This window comes from Nothobranchius furzeri, chromosome 17 (genome assembly GCF_043380555.1).
Source record: "Nothobranchius furzeri strain GRZ-AD chromosome 17, NfurGRZ-RIMD1, whole genome shotgun sequence".
In the NCBI taxonomy this organism is placed as follows: Eukaryota; Metazoa; Chordata; class Actinopteri; order Cyprinodontiformes; family Nothobranchiidae; genus Nothobranchius; species Nothobranchius furzeri.
In genome coordinates, this window is record NC_091757.1 from 36,803,578 (window position 1) to 36,819,645 (window position 16,068).

The following is a 16,068-nucleotide window of genomic DNA, read 5'->3' on the forward strand; positions in this document are numbered from 1 at the left end:
GCCTTGTCTTGCTTAATGACTATATGCAAATATGCTAATTTAAAATGCCCATCATTCACACTAGCATAATGTAATAAATGTTGTGCAAGCTCATTATTAATAGTACATTTTTTTATTTAAGGTGCTTTTCTAGAAAATCAAGGTCACTGTACAGAAAAATAAATTAAAACAAAGCAGGCACAAGAAACTAAATCATAAAATCAAAAAAATATATACATAAATGACAAATCCCAATAGATTACAATTTGAACAGGTGGGTTTTAAGTTTATTTTTATAGTGGTGGACAAATGTGGCCATTTTGAATTCCACAAGGAAGGTGCAAATCTACTGAATGCTTGACTTCCCATGGTGACAAGTTGACCAGGGGGTTGTTGAGGCTAATTGAGGCTGAGGATCTGAGCATACGGGAGAGTGTAGATATTTGTAGGAGCTGAGGAAGATAAGGGAAGGCAAGGTTGTGAATGGCCCTAAATGTAAGTAGTAGTCATTTTTAAATAATCCTGAACTTTATCGGCAGTCAGTAAAGCTGCTGGATAACTGGGATGATGTGATTAGAGATGGGTGTAGCAATGGTACGAGCTGCAGAGTTTTTAAGTTTGTACAAATATGTCTGTGATAAACCAAAGAGGAGGGGATTGCAGTAGTCCAAACGAGAAGTGACACAACTATTTATCAAGGTGGTGGTGCCGTGATTAGAGAGTGACAGATGCAGGTGATACTATTATAAAGGTGAGAACAAGTAACTGCACTGATATGTAAATGGTAGGACCAAAGCCTTGGTGTCATTCTAGACAGAACTGTTGTGTTCTCAATAGCCAATGAGAAGGCTCCAGCCTTCCCTACACAGATTTTATACCCATGAGAAGGACTTCAGTTTATTGGAGTTCAACTTAAGAAAATCTAAAGAAAACCAAGATCTAATCTCTGATATGCAGTCAATAAGTGAAAGAGGCAGAAGCAAAGAAGACAGAGTGGTGGAGACATAAACCTGAGTGTCATTAGCATAGCAATTAAAGCTTATGTTAAATCTTCTAAAGATGGGTCCTAAAGGGAGGGAATAGATGATAAATAATATTAAACAATACATAATATTATTAAGACTTTCAGATCCAATCAACTTTGATTTTATGGATAAGACATTTTGAAAGAATAAACCACTGCAAGTGTTTTCAGACTGAAAGTCCAGTAAATGGGTTTTAAGCACAAGGTTGTGTTTTATCACCAATTCTGATCTGTCTCACTGACATTGTGACAGGGTGAGTGTCACTGTATCCCAATTGATCATGTGCCCTGGCTACTTGGCCAGTGGGATTTCCCTTGGCTGACTGGCTAGTGCGCATGACTGTCACCTGGGAGTCTGGGGATCGAATCCCACCCGGGCCCTTGTTTCTCCACCTTGCCACAACATCACTTGTACCAGGGAGAGAATGAGTCTTATTTATGCAGATGGCATGGCCCTGGTGGCTCAAATGGACAGTATGGAGGCTCTGGCCCAGTACCAACTGGCAGTGGATGAACTTGTCACAACTTTAGGTAGAAAATCTGTTGAATTAGATGTCAAAGACAAAGCTAAATGTGGGCAGTGACAGAACAGCAACTACATCTCAGCTCTTTAAACCTTTTTTTTCAGGGTGAGCCAGTTGAACAGGGAGTTTTTTAAATATTAGGGGACACAGATGGACACTATGCACTCCAAATGCACTCATCCAATTTACAATAAGGCAATCCAGCGCCCACCTTTCCAGGAAGATAAGAGATTTTCATGTCAGGAATTCAGATTACAAACATGGTCAACTGGTCATTTCTATTTTCACCTTTAACATAATTTTGGTGCAACTTTCTCACCAGTAGACAGGAAGTAAACTCTCACAGATTACAGATCCAACTGGCAAAATAATTGTGATGAGTAAAGCCTCCCTAATCACATAGAAACCTTCTCAACCTCAACATTTCTTTCAGCATTCTTCCATCATGCAGGAGATACAAAGTTCCACTAGCCAAAAAAATCAATCTATTAAAAAAATGTTAATTTAATTTGAAATTACAGACGTTAATTGTAAAGGATATAACTTCATCTCAAATGTAAATTTAGTCAGTTCATTGTGAAAGAACTTTAATTTTTCAAGATTTAATTTAAAATATTCCTTTTTGTATTTGGTGTCTTTAGTGAAAAGTTTAACAAGAAGCCAGACAGAAGACCAACCAGTTTGTAGAACTTGGTTTACAATAGTCTTTACAGTTGTGAATTGTTTATTTTTAAAGGTTGTACACTACTCTATCAAACTTTTTTCTGGTTGTATTTAGTCAATAGTATATGCTGCTAGCCTGGCCAGCCATGCCAATGCTTCAATGAAAAGCAAAGTAGCAGAATAGACAGAGGGCAAGTCTGGCGGGCCAGGTAATGGCTGCAGACCAGACTGCATTTACGTCTTTGCATTTCTTCCACATGACGCTAGATGGCAGAAGTGCGTCTTGTGGAATTTAATTTACTGAATTGTTGAGTCTCAAGAAGAAGACATTTGGCGCGTTTTGATTGGCTCGCTGTGAGTCGGCTTCAAAAATGGCTGAAACAACAGAAGGAGCGAGGTGTGGACCATATTATAAGAAAGAAAGGATAAAACACAACCCAGAGGAGGAAGCCAGACTTGAAAGGCAGCATTTCTGGAGAATAATCGATGCTTTTAGGTTTTACAGGTAGAAAATTTGTGCTTTTTATAAAGTCCGAAAATGTCCAAGTAGTCGTTAGGAGTATCATAATCTTGTTAGCTTGAAGTAAAACTGTTGTAACTGGTTTCACTTTTTGCTCTCCACACGAGAGTCACTTTCTAATAAATATTGAACCTGTTAACGTTATGTTTTTCGTTTAGCTGAATTATCTTTGGGTCACACTGTCTTTCTCATTCACAAACTACAGAGTAAACTACGGAAATCAAAGGGCGAGAGAGGATATGTTGAAATACGTAACAAAATATAACAAACCTAGTAGGTTGGTGTATAATTTACCAGTGGTATGTGTGCGTAATGTGATGTTTTTACTTTGTTTCTACATCCAGAGTCCACGTCCAGGAGCAGGTGACACGAGCTGAGCGTCAGTTTCTGAGTTTGTCTCAAAAGCACCAGAATTTGCTGCCTGGAGTTCTACCCAAACTCGCCCGGGTCAGGGAGTGTGCCGAACACAACCAGGAGATTCTGGAGGCCATCGTTCACAACAGCCTCCACATGTTTGAGAACGTGGAGTATGGTAATAGGGTAGGGCTCGACTCAAACCAGAGTCATACGCACTATGCACATATAGAGAACCAGCACTGCATGGTAATACTTTTGGTAAATTCTGATGTCTTTTTATACCTTAACAGTTTTATGCCGCAACCTTACCCATCTGCTTTTTAGCCAGTAGACCCAAAGAAAACGCGTTCATCCACATTTGACATGGACAAGCTCAAGTCCACCATAAAGCAGTTTGTCAGGGACTGGAGTGAAGTGGGCAAGGCTGAGAGGGACTCATGCTACAAACCCATCATCAGAGAAATCCAGAGACTCTTCCCAAGTGACCAATAGTAGGGAAACACACACAAACGCACTTGCATGGCTGTAGAGGGAACAAATGATGTAATAAACCCCAGTTACTGTATGTTTTGCTACAGTTTGGAACAGCTTATGTCAAATATATGTCTGATTTGTTTTCTATGTGATATGTGCATTTTGTGCATTTTATTATATCAGTGATGTGTCTAAGGTGAGTGTCCTGGTTCCTGGAGCTGGGCTTGGTCGTCTTGCCTGGGAGATCGCTCAGCTGGGCTACATGTGTCAGGGCAACGAATGGAGCTTCTTCATGCTTTTCTCCTCAAACTTTGTTCTCAACAGGTAACACAAACACTCGGAGCCCCTGTGAAAACTATCTTGCTGTAATGCAATCATCCTGGCATAGAATCATTTCATATAATTCTGTAAAATTACATTTTTGTGATCACAAATAAGAACTGGTGTGTATTATGCAGTGAAACTTAGTTTCTACCCAATAAAGTATGTCTTTGTTCATGGTGTCATTTTGAACCGCTTCAGGTGTGAAGAAGTGAATTCTCTCACCTTGTATCCCTGGATTCACCAGTTCAGCAACAACAAAAGATCCTCTGACCAAACAAGACCAGTCAGATTCCCTGACGTCAACCCTCAAGATCTACCACTGAGTTCTGACTTCTCCATGGTGGCAGGGGACTTTGTGGAGGTTTACACTGACTCGGGTATATTAAATGAACACAGTCAAACTTTGCAAACACTCGGAAGTCAAACTTTGCAAACACTCGTAGGATATTATTATCTTAAAGATGTAATGTGTTCTTTTGTCAGAGGTATGGGACTGTGTGGCAACCTGCTTCTTTATCGACACAGCTCATAATATCATGGAGTATGTGGACACCATCTGGAAGATTCTCAAACCTGGAGGAGTATGGATCAACCTAGGTGAGACTAGTTCAATCATTCTTTGGAAGAACAAGTTGTGTGCTTGAGATTTTTCTCTTGCTGCATGACCCATTTTCTCTTGAGATTCAGTTCAGACTGTCCTTATGTTTTCAGGTCAGATTTTAACCAAACTGGAGACAATTCTCTAATGTTTTTACAAACCTTCATGCAAGCTGGCTATAAGCTGATTTTTGACCCATCCAAGCAATTTGTTCAATGTTTATCGAATTTCACAGACTTATTATCTGACATAACTGTGGTCTGTTGAGTCTAAGAGGCAACTGAATATTTTAAATATGCCTGGCAGCAGTCTTGAATGTTTTTATCTCGAATAATATTTAATATAGAAAGATGGATTTGAAATTGTTTGGGGCTGAAAACCTTTAAATCAGGTTTATTTTATCACCTTCTGCTCCTAACAGCCTCATACCATTCTAACCTTTATAGAAAGAAGTTTTGTAACAAGGCCTTTGCGTTTTATCTTAGTTTTGATTTTGACATTACATTATTACATACAATCTGTGTGGCAGTTTTTATAAAACTGGTTTTGTTTCTTTTTTTTTAAACTTGGTGTAAATTAAACTTATTTTATGACATCTTGATAAGTACTTTGAACTAAAAGAAAGGCAATTTTCTTCAAACGCTGAACTTGTTCACAAAACTTTCTTCAAAATAAAACGTTTATTCATGATGTCTTTGTGTGTAGTTTCAGTATATTTTTAAAGTGTTAATATCTTTTTTTTTTTCAAATAAAGTGAAACATTTTTTGTTTAACATGTTTAGGTCCACTTCTGTATCATTTTGAGAACATGGTCAATGAGCTCTCCATTGAACTCAGCTATGAAGACGTTAGGACAGCGATCATAAAGTTGGGCTTTCTCATTGAGGTAAATAATTGCTTTAATTAGTTTTTGTAATTGTTGTTTTTGTAGTTCCATGTTTATGTTTCTCTTGCAGGTGGAGAAGGAGTCAATGCAGACTACCTACACAGAAAACGACCGCTCTATGTTGCGATACATCTATGACTGTGTCTTCTTTGTTGCAAGAAAACCCAAAGAGCTGCACTTTAATGGTCGAGAGGACGAGCAACAACACAGTTGTCCCCCAGCTGCCAAGTCATCACGGAGAGAGAGCAGTGACAGACTAACATGACATGACATTTCTGACAAAAATGCTTTAATTAAAGGTCAAATGTTGATTTCATTGTAAATAATTTGACTTTTCAAAAGAGCAAAATGGACACAATGATTTTCCCAAGTTTAAGTGTTTTAGACTTTATGAAGGCTGCAAAAGCTGCATCCAAGGCCTGGACTCTCTTGGAAAGATTCACTCAACTGTTTAATATTTCTGGAATAGCGCAAACACCTAAATACAGAATGTAACTTGTGATTAGCAATGTTACAATATTGTGTTATAACGTGTAATCACAAAACAGCATTTTTGAGTCCGTAGTGGCTCTTACCTCTGACTAGATTAAAGTAGCTGGTTGTAGTCAAGAGCTGTAAGCCTTTTAGCAATTTAAACCCACAGTTTTACTTCTACACATTATGCGTAAATAAGCATGGTATTGAACATTTAGAAGACTTTATTTTTTTCTTTGTGCCAATGACCTTGCCTTTTTTTCCATGTGTTGCCTTTGAGTTTTTGAATGACGGATTGTGTCAATTATTCCTCTGCTTTCAAACGATACTTTGAAATAAAGAAATATTGTAAATATGAAGGCTTTTTCTCGGTATAAATAAATAGGAACTTTAGTTTTATGCCAATATGTTTTTGCAACAGAACGTGTTCACATACAAGTAGACAATACTACTGCATAATGAAAATTAAACGCGAAAAACATAGATGCGATTTTCTGCAGCAACAGAAAAAGCAGACGCCGTAGGCGGGGCCAAGGCAGGGATTGCCATCTGATTGGCTCATTTTACAGCTTGTCATTTCACTTCCGGTTTTCAGTTTCTGCGCACATTACTAAACAGCAACTACTGTAAAGAGGTAAAAAAAAATGCTTTTTGAGTTATAAAATTTAATTTTGATGGCAAAGAGGCGTGCAGAGGAAAGGCTGCTGTTTGAATCCCCGACCAAGCGGAGATACGCCCAGCCGCTTAGCAAGGCTGATATTTGGCTGGAGAGCATGGTTCCGACCGGGGGAGTGAGAAGTCGCTGCAGGAAAAGACCGCACTCTTTAGAAAATGAGGAGAAGGCAGAAGAAGCAGCGCCCTGCCTCACGAGACCGCTGTGCGAGTCGAAGAAACCTCCAGCTGTTTCGAGGGAGCCGATTTCTGAAAGCTTTCAGGACGAATGCACCTCCTCGCGCACCACCCAGGTCCAGAAGCGACCCCGCGTGGACCACGTGGGTGCAGAGGCAGTTTTACCTTCATGCAATGATAAGGTAGGTTTCCATGGCATCATTATAGAAGTTTCACTGCATCCGTTTCTTTTGAGTAACTCATAATGCAATGAGTATAAAAATCCACTAGGCGTCACTGTTGACCTGAAAACTATCATCAGTGTTTTTCCAACCTTTTTCCCCTCTTGTTGACCCCCTCCCTGCCTGTGTCCAAGTCCAGCCTGGAGTCCCAGTGGCGGCTCCAGAAATGTTTTTCTGCAAGGTGCTATGAAGGAGCTAGTCTTTTTATTGAGGGTGCTATGAAGGAAGTGGTCATGCGTACCTATTGTTCTCTACCTTCCACACTAGCAGATACACGTGCGTGCACAAAACCTCAACAACACCTGAAACAATCATTAATATACATCATAAACATATGAACAATCGCAGACTTTTCCATGAAGTCATAAACACATACAGCCACACAGAAAATCATCTGTAGTGTTGCAAGGTTAGCTAACATTAGTGTTAGCATTTCCAGCGGCAAAACCCTCGACTGCTGCGGCGGTTGAGGGTTGACTCTCTTTTTATGTATTTATTTATTCCTCCACCTGACCCAATCCTCATGTAACCCTCTGATCTCTATTACGGTAGCGCGACTCGGGTTGCGAATGACCACAGTCACCAATTCTTGTCATGTGTCTATGCCTATGTATGAATGTCTGATCTCAGAATTGTGTGTACTGAAACTCTAATTTCCCTCTGGGATTAATAAAGTGTCTTGGAATTGAATTTGAATAGAATTGAATTAATCCAGATTCATAGGTTTTTTTGGGTCTGAGATCACTTCCAAAGATTCATTCGTTTCTGACTGAACCTGTGGAAATTTGGGCAACACAAACCGATACATTTTACCACTAGCTCTACCTTTCACTTGTTCGAAGGTGGAAAATGAGGTCAAAGGTTAACATAAATTTCCTGTTTTGGTTTAAGTTTTTACTATCTATATGATAATTTACTGATTATCTTTTGTTTTGTATGCTAAATATTATCACATCCACATGTTAAATTAAAATTAAATTGTAAAAAAAAAAATCTAATATTTACTTGGGGGTGCTATGGGGGTGCAATGACTAATCCAGGGGTAGCTATAGCGCCCCCCTGGCGTCGCCACTGGCCTGGACCCCTATCTCATACCCACATACACTCGTTAAAAACTTTATGAAGGTATACAATTATAAATCTAATAGAGTTTAATTAATGCTATTGGGTGTGTTAGTGGGATTTTATATATGTAATATTCACAAATGTAATGTTCCTAATCTCACAACCTCAGCCCAGAGAACATTGTGGGAACCCCTTTGGGGAACCACGGACCCCAGGTTGGGAACCACTGTTAAAAATAACAAAATTACAGGTAATTTGGAAGAAAAAGTGTTTTAAACAATACCTGTAGATGTGTTTTGTATGTTCATGTGTTTTTCTTCTCTTTTCAGGCAGTGGGAAACGGCCATGCTGAAGACAGCATTTACAACTCATTCCAGTACTGGAGGGTTCCCTTACCTGCGCTAGACCTTTCATTACTAGATGATCTCAGTGATTCTTCACAAACAAAGCATGAGCCAAAAGTCACTGACTCTAATTTGGATGCCATGGAGACCTGAAACTAATGGGTACAACAGGTCTTTTAGTTAAACTCTTGTCAGGCAGGGTGAGGAAAGTGGGATGCTTCCAGGTGTGGTGGTACACCTGAGCATCAGAATGGAGATTTAGTGAGCCTCAGAGACGGGCTATGAAACAGGCTGCTTTTAGTCCATTTTATAGAGGTTCAGCAAAATTGTAGTTTATATACACATGCCAGCTCACTTTATGTAAGTAGTTATTTAGTTTCTGCATTTGTAAGAGTTATTGACAGCATCTCAGTTGTAGATGATGGTTTTAGGATGAAAATATACTAAATAAAAATGTTACACTCTGTTGTATTTGCACTGCTGTTTTAATGGAAATAAAGTACATTTCATTACTGATTTAATTGTTTGAATGCTGTAAAGCATTCAAACTATAGTGATCCTGTTTCTCTTTATAGTTAGTTTATTATTCTGCTTCCGTACATTTTTTGGCATTTAACTACTTCCACAATTCTCAACTATTTACACAATTTTGGTATCAAAACGTTCAGCTTGTTCAGCTTATGCCGTCAATGACTTTTGGTATTAAAATATTTTATACTTTTTGAGATATTCAGCTTTTTCTGCGATTTTTGGTCCCATTGAAATGAATGGGATTGCTCAATTTTCAGCTAAATACTATCACTTTTTTGAACTCTTATAGGTTAACTTTAACCTAGAGACTTCATTCATGTTTCAACGAACTCGCAAGACTTTCAGCTATTACTGGTTAGAAAATCTTTTTGATATCTATTACAGTTTTTCTAAAATCACAGGTAGAAGTTGAAGTACGGCTTGAGATTTTCAGAAAAAAATCACAAAAATTATAATGGGCAGAGATAGGAGCAATGACCCTCCTTTGCTCCATTTCTGGCATTGTCCTGAGAAAACCTTAAGTCCGATTGAAATGAGACACATGCCAGCTTGCAGCTAACGGACATACCTTCGTTTTGAGCTATAAATCATGAATGTACTCCAAACATTGTGGTCGTTTTGTTCATTTCTTTGAGAATATTCAAAATTAAAAAAATGTCTCTCACCACTCTAAACTGAAAATTCCACACTCTAACTTTTGACCTTCACATTTTCTGGAAACAACTCTTTGCGACACCCAGACCGTTTGGAGTATCGAAACAAATTATATCTCAAAAAGTAGGATTTTTTGTCAGCTTCAAAGTGCTGTCTTCAGTTTTGCTGTTGGTATTACATCTTTTACCATACCATACCAATTTTATTTATATAGCACATTTAAACACGGCATGAGAGCCGACCAAAGTGCTGAACAAAACACACAATAAAAACAATCAAAAATAAAAACTAAATCCATTAAAATCAAGTAATCCAACCCTAAAAGGAAAGGTAGAAAGGGAATAAGTTAGACAGAATTAAAAGCCAGAGAATAAAAGTGAGTTTTTAAACGAGACTTAAAAAGGGAAAGAGAGGAAGAGAGTCTGATCGGGAGGGGCAAGTGGTTCCAGAGCTTCGGTGCACAAACTGAAAAGGCGCGCTCCCCGCGGGACTTACAGCGAGAGCTAGGGACATGTAGGAGGTGTTGGTCAGCTGATCGGAGGGATCTTGTAGGGACATATGGGTGAATGAGCTCAGACAAGTAGCCAGGTGCTAAGTTATTTAGGGATTTAAACACAAAAACCAGGATCTTAAACTCTATCCGGAGATGGATGGGGAGCCAATGAAGATTTGCTAAAACCGGTGTGATGTGTTCCCGCTGCCTGGTGCCAGTCAAGAAGCGAGCTGCTGCGTTCTGCACTAGCTGAAGTCGAGCGAGAGTGGAGGAGGAGATACCGTATAGCACTGAGTTAGAGTAGTCGAGACGGGAAGTAATAAATGCATGGACAACTGAATGAAGATGATGCCTTTTTAAAATGGGCTTAACTTTAGAGAGACGCCTCAGGTGGTAATAACAGGTCTTAACTACCTGGTTGACATGAATGTCCATTTTTAGTTTAGCGTCCATCACAACCCCTAAGTTTGTGACACGGTTTTTCAACCCACTTGTGATAAATGGAAGGGTCAGTTGGGGACTTTGAGAAGTACCAGGGCTGAAAATGATGGCCTCTGTCTTAGCGTCGTTCAGCAAAAGAAAGTTTTCTGACAGCCAGCTCTTCACATCATTACAGCATTCAACAAGGGGCAGTAAGGAGTCATTAGGCTTCACAGAGGCATATAATTGGCAATCGTCTGCATAAAAATGGTAATCAATGTGGTGTTTTTTAAAAATGTCACCCAGGGGCAAAATATATAAATTAAATAAAAGGGGTCCAAGAATAGAGCCCTGAGGAACACCACAAGTCAAAGCCGCAGAGGGGGAGGCAGCACTACCCATCATAACATTAAAGGTGCGGTCACAGAAGTAGGACCTAAACCAGTCTAAGGCAGTCCCCTGGATGCCGACCAGCTGGTTCAGCCGAGTCAGCAGAATAGCATGATCAACCGTATCGAAAGCAGCCGACAGATCCAATAAAACCAGCAATACATTAGAACCAGAGTCAAGGGTTAATAAAATGTCATTAAAAACACGAAGATGAGCTGACTCGGTGCTATGGAGGGATCGGAAGCCTGACTGGAAGGGATCCATTAAACCATGATCATCTAGATGAGACATAATTTGGTTAAAAACAGCACGCTCTAACAGTTTTGATAAAAATGGAAGCTTGGAGATCGGGCGAAAATTACTCATAACAGAGGTGTCAAGGCCAGGCTTCTTCAGAACGGGTTGAACTACTGCATGTTTAAAAGCACGGGGTACAACACCAGTGGATAGGCTGTTGTTAATAATGCTCAGCATAAGGGGGCCAGTGACAGAATATGTCTCTTTAAGGAGGTGTGGAGGAACAGGGTCAACCGGAGAACCTGACGGCTTCAAGGCAGACAGGAGGTTCTCAAGAGAGGACAAAGAAAGCAAGTCAAAGTTATCCAGAGACCGAAGCCGAATGGGTTCAGGACGACTAGTGACATAGGGAGAACTAATCTGAGCCCGGATACTAGCAATTTTTCCAAGAAAAAATTTCAAAAATTGAGTGCATTGAGCATCCGAGGTAGTAAGAGAGTGGTGGTCACTGGCTGAAAGAACAGCATTGAGGGTCTGATACAGGACACGCTGGTTGCCAAAGGATGCAGTAATAATATTTGAAAAGAATTTATTACGGGCATCTTTAACTACTTTCTGGTAACGAGCCCAGGTATCTATCATTATTTGGTATGAAATCTGAAGCTTATCCTTTTTCCATCTACGCTCGGCTCTTCTGCACTCACGCCTGACAGATCTGGTAGTTGCACTGATCCAGGGATCCGACCGAACTTTAGAGCGTCTAGTTCTCATAGGGGCTATCTGATCTAGCACAGTAAGGCAGGAAGATCGAAAAAAGTGCAACAAATCATCAGTGCTAGAAAACACCGGCAAAGTGGAAACAAGATCAGTGAATAAAGTACAGAATTCTGTTGCAGTAGATGGTGTAAAAGATCGGGCTCTGCGAGCAGGCATTAAATTAATTAAAGAGGCATTGGATCTATGAAGGCGAAACAAAACCGGGAAATGATCTGAAATATGGACAGCATCAACAAACATGTCAGTGATCTTCAAGCCATGAGTGAGAACCAAGTCCAAGATGTGAGAGCGTTCATGTGTTGGCATATTAACCAACTGGGTCAGGCCAAAAGAGTCAATAACATTTAAAAATTCTCCCACAAGAGGCTTCTCAGGGCAGCAAACATGAATATTAAAATCACCTAAGATAAGAACACATTCATAGTGTGAACAGATATCAGATAAAATATCAGAAAACTGGGTTATAAAGTCTCTGCTGTATTTTGGAGGACGGTACAGCAAGGCACAGAGAACGGGAGGTGAAGAACACAGTTCAAAGGCAGTTAACTCAAAGCTGGTAAAATCAGGGAAGGTGATGGGTTTACAGACAATAGTCCGTTTGAAGATGGTCAAAAGACCACCACCACGACCAGTTGTTCTTGGATTATTAAAATATGCACAGTCAGCAGGTAAAGTTTCAGAAATAGTGGCTAAATCATCAGGAGCAATCCAAGATTCCGTTATGAGAAGGAAATCCAGGTTATTGTCAATAAAATAATCCTTAATAATGAATGATTTATTGCCAAGAGAGCGAGTATTCATCAGGGCAAACCTGTACGGCGGTACTGGATCCAACCTGGGTGTATGAGAAGAGATGTGCTTCAGAACCCGAATGTTTGAGAAATCCACACCACGGTGGCACCAGCAGGGAGACGGAGCAGGGTGAGACGAGGACGCAGCGCAGAGGCCAGAGGCAGAGCCGGGAGCGGAGAAGAGCCGCCGGTCCACAGACTCCAGGTAACACCTCACAGAGCGGCATCGAGCCGGCACACCCATTCGAGACTGCATGAATCCCGAGGTGCGTGCCAGCTCAGCTCGCACACGGACCAGACAGCCACCACGCTTACCACGCCGACGGCGCCGCTTCCTGAACCACAACGGACCGGGGATTCTCCACAGAGAGGCTGGAATAGTAGAGCGCAGCATTTGCAGGGTCTCGCGATGGTAGTGGTGGTAATCCTGGCCAGGGAGCCAAGGCGAACGAAAATCCAGGAGGTTGGCACGGTCATAAGTCAGGATAGCAGTCCCAACATTAACCACAAAACACAAGAACAGCGAAAAAATTAAAAAAATAGAGAACAGCAGACGGCTTGCCGAACACGCTGGCGCCATCTTGCCACACCCAAAACTATCTTTTGTGCTACAATCCCCAGAAGGAGGATTGTACCAGCTTTCATCCAGTAAAACCCCTTTTAAAAAGGCACCTGTGGCCGACAGACAGCTGAAATGTTCTCCTCATATCTTCTAGAACATTTGTGGTAGGCACACAAGACTTGACACACACGACCCCAAAGTCTTCTGCCGCCCACACTTTTTTGAATTTTTCAAATCGGTGCAGTACTTTTCGAATGGTGATGAGAAGTTTGACAGGTCCAATTTCACTTCTGAAGGACAGATTTAAAGGCTTCTCTCATTAATAGGAGTACAGCTGCAGGCCTCCAGCAGCCAAGGAAAAGGCGAAAAACAGTGCTGCGCTCTGATTGGTTGAGAGTGTTCAACCATTTTCTGTCCAAGCAGGATCGAGCACCCACACATATGATACATCGACATATAAATATTGGACAATGGGTTTCCATAGACTCCAATAATAAGTTTTTGTGCTAAAATGGGAGGTGGCCACCACCGCCATTTTGACCGTGTCACAGGTTCCGTCAAGCCCAGACAATTCCACAAAAGGGAAGAGAGGTGGAGCTGAGGGTGTGGCTGTAAGGCTGGGATCAACTGACGACACCCGGTTGAACTAGCTACAAGCTAATCTGAAGCTAACCCAAAGCTAATGCGGAGGTGGGAGTTAAGCTAACGGAGGTAGCAACCTAGCTTCAACCGGAGTTAACTGTGCACAACACCAGAGCTTCTGAGTCAGAGATACGCCAGGCTGACCGCTGGGTAAAACCGGGTGGAACACAGAGGTCTCCGAGACCTCCACAAGCCGGCAGCCACACAGCAGACAAGCGCCGCTGTGATCTGAGATGCGCAGAGCTGCCGCTGGGGAGAACCGGGTGGAAAGGTTTCCATCCCAGAGCTCCACAAGCCAGCAGCCCGCGCAGCACACAGAAGCCGCGATCAGACAGAGATGCGCCGAGCTGTGGGGAGAACCAGCCGGCAGCCCGCGCAGCAAACAGAAGCCGCGATCAGACAGAGATGCGCCGAGCTGTGGGGAGAACCAGCCAGCAGCCCGCACAGCACACAGAAGCCGCGATCAGACAGAGATGCGCCGAGCTGTGGGGAGAACCAGCCAGCAGCCCGCACAGCACACAGAAGCCGCGATCAGACAGAGATGTGCCGAGCTGCGGGGAGAACCAGCAAGCAGCCCACACAGCAGACAGAAGCCGCGATCAGACAGAGATGCGCCGAGCTGCGGGGAGGGGAGAACCGGGTGGAAAACAGAGGTCTCCCGAGAGCTTCACAAGCCGATAGTCGGAACCCAGCTCCACCAACATGTTTTATTTCAACCCATTTTCTAAAGTGCAGCATTATGTTAAATGCACTGGGTTTTACCCTATTACATTTAAATTTCATGGTTAAACAGTACATGTTAAAATCTAAGCTCAGCTCGGCGGTGACCTGAAATACATAAAATTAATTTTACTTACCCAAAAAAAATGAAGTGGAGACTCCTTGGATGCTCTATTAGTGCAATCAATGCCACAGCAAGTCATTTTGTCCAACAATTGCACAAATAATATCCAAAAAAAAATACACAATCACAGAGACTCAAAATCCTGGAGCAGTTCCCAAGCCAGACCGAGGCTCTACTGAGGCTTTTCCACGGAGCTAGCTCTGTGGTCACTTGGGTCTGAAGCGGTGGTCACGTGGGTTGGATGCTCATTAATTATACAGAATTTTAGGCTTTTAATACACTTAAACAGAAGAGTGAGAGAAAAATTCACCCCCCTCAGAGTTGTCATGAGTGTAAACTAGGTAATTTAAACAAAAAACATGTTTTGGTACCAGGCTGTAAACATGTTTATTTCTGCTGTGAAATTGGTATTATTAACATGGGAGTCAATGAGGATTTGCTCGCTTCTGACACCAGCCCCCAGCGGATGAGGGTGGAACTGCAATTTTTGGTACTTCCGGGTTGGAGTCAATTTTTGAGCTGCATTGTGGGGGCTTGATATGATACATCAAATCGACCAGCTTGGTCTCGGGAATCAAGTATTAAATTTTAAATGCATTATCTGTTACCATGGTAACACAAGTGCATAATGATGTCCCCAAAAAAGTCTCATTGAAATTAATGTGAAAAGCCTAATATTGAGCCTATAACATACTGCTGTTTCTTATCTTTCTGAGCTCTATTCACTTAAAACTAGCAGCATAGCTGACATTTTAACACTAGTCAGAAGGCAGGGACCGCCCCCTCCTCCTTCGCTGCTTTCTCATTGGCTGAGAGTTTTCATTCGTCTCCTGCCTAAAAGGAAATTTGCACCCACACATATGATACATCAATTCAACCTGCTTGGTCCCAGAAGTCTTGTATTAACTTGATATTTTGTTCTGCGTTACAATGGCAATGTGCCTAGCAACAACATTTAACAACATTTTAGACACAACTGTGCCAACATATTTTAATATAGAAATGTTATTCAAAGTTTAAAAGAGTCATGTGACATTGTACATTGCTTTATTAAAGCAGACTCCTGTCATCTGTTACCATGGCAACAAAAGGAACTACAAATCACTTTAACCAAGTCTCATAGGAATTAATATAAAAAGCTGAATATTGAGCCAATAACAGACTTCTGTTTTTGATCTTTTTGAACTATCTGAACTTAAAACTAGAAACAAGTTAAATTTGATTGACCGTCAGAAGGTGGGAAAGTGAGAGAGGTCAATCATCTAGCTAAATGGAATTACACACCCACACATGTGAGACGTCAAATCGATCGGCTTGGCCTAAGGAATCCATCCATCCACATTTAAATCCATACATGCTTCTATCCATCCATCCATCCATCCAATAAACCATCTAACATCCATCCAACAGTCCTTCCATCATTTC

General features: G+C 41.3%; 2 protein-coding genes across 3 annotated transcripts; both read left to right on the top strand.

Annotated features, from left to right (window-relative positions):
* Window positions 1-2,530: 2,530 nt before the first annotated feature.
* On the top strand, window positions 2,531-6,182 carry carnmt1 (carnosine N-methyltransferase 1). 2 transcript variants are annotated; one of them, XM_015972225.3, is made up of 8 exons: window positions 2,531-2,695; window positions 3,055-3,250; window positions 3,392-3,558; window positions 3,725-3,865; window positions 4,064-4,242; window positions 4,349-4,462; window positions 5,246-5,349; window positions 5,420-6,182. In XM_015972225.3, the coding sequence occupies exons 1-8, from the start codon at window positions 2,562-2,564 to the stop codon at window positions 5,612-5,614; spliced, it is 1,230 nt and encodes a 409-aa protein (XP_015827711.3). In that variant the 5' UTR covers window positions 2,531-2,561; the 3' UTR covers window positions 5,615-6,182. The 2 variants fall into 2 exon arrangements, with proteins under 2 accessions (XP_015827711.3, XP_015827710.3); XM_015972224.3 differs by having other exon boundaries at window positions 2,532-2,695; window positions 3,055-3,313.
* Window positions 6,183-6,388: 206 nt separating this feature from the next.
* Window positions 6,389-8,644, top strand: wu:fa19b12 (uncharacterized protein C9orf40 homolog). The gene is made up of 2 exons (XM_015972226.3): window positions 6,389-6,854; window positions 8,288-8,644. The coding sequence occupies exons 1-2, from the start codon at window positions 6,498-6,500 to the stop codon at window positions 8,453-8,455; spliced, it is 525 nt and encodes a 174-aa protein (XP_015827712.1). The 5' UTR covers window positions 6,389-6,497; the 3' UTR covers window positions 8,456-8,644.
* Window positions 8,645-16,068: the final 7,424 nt, after the last annotated feature.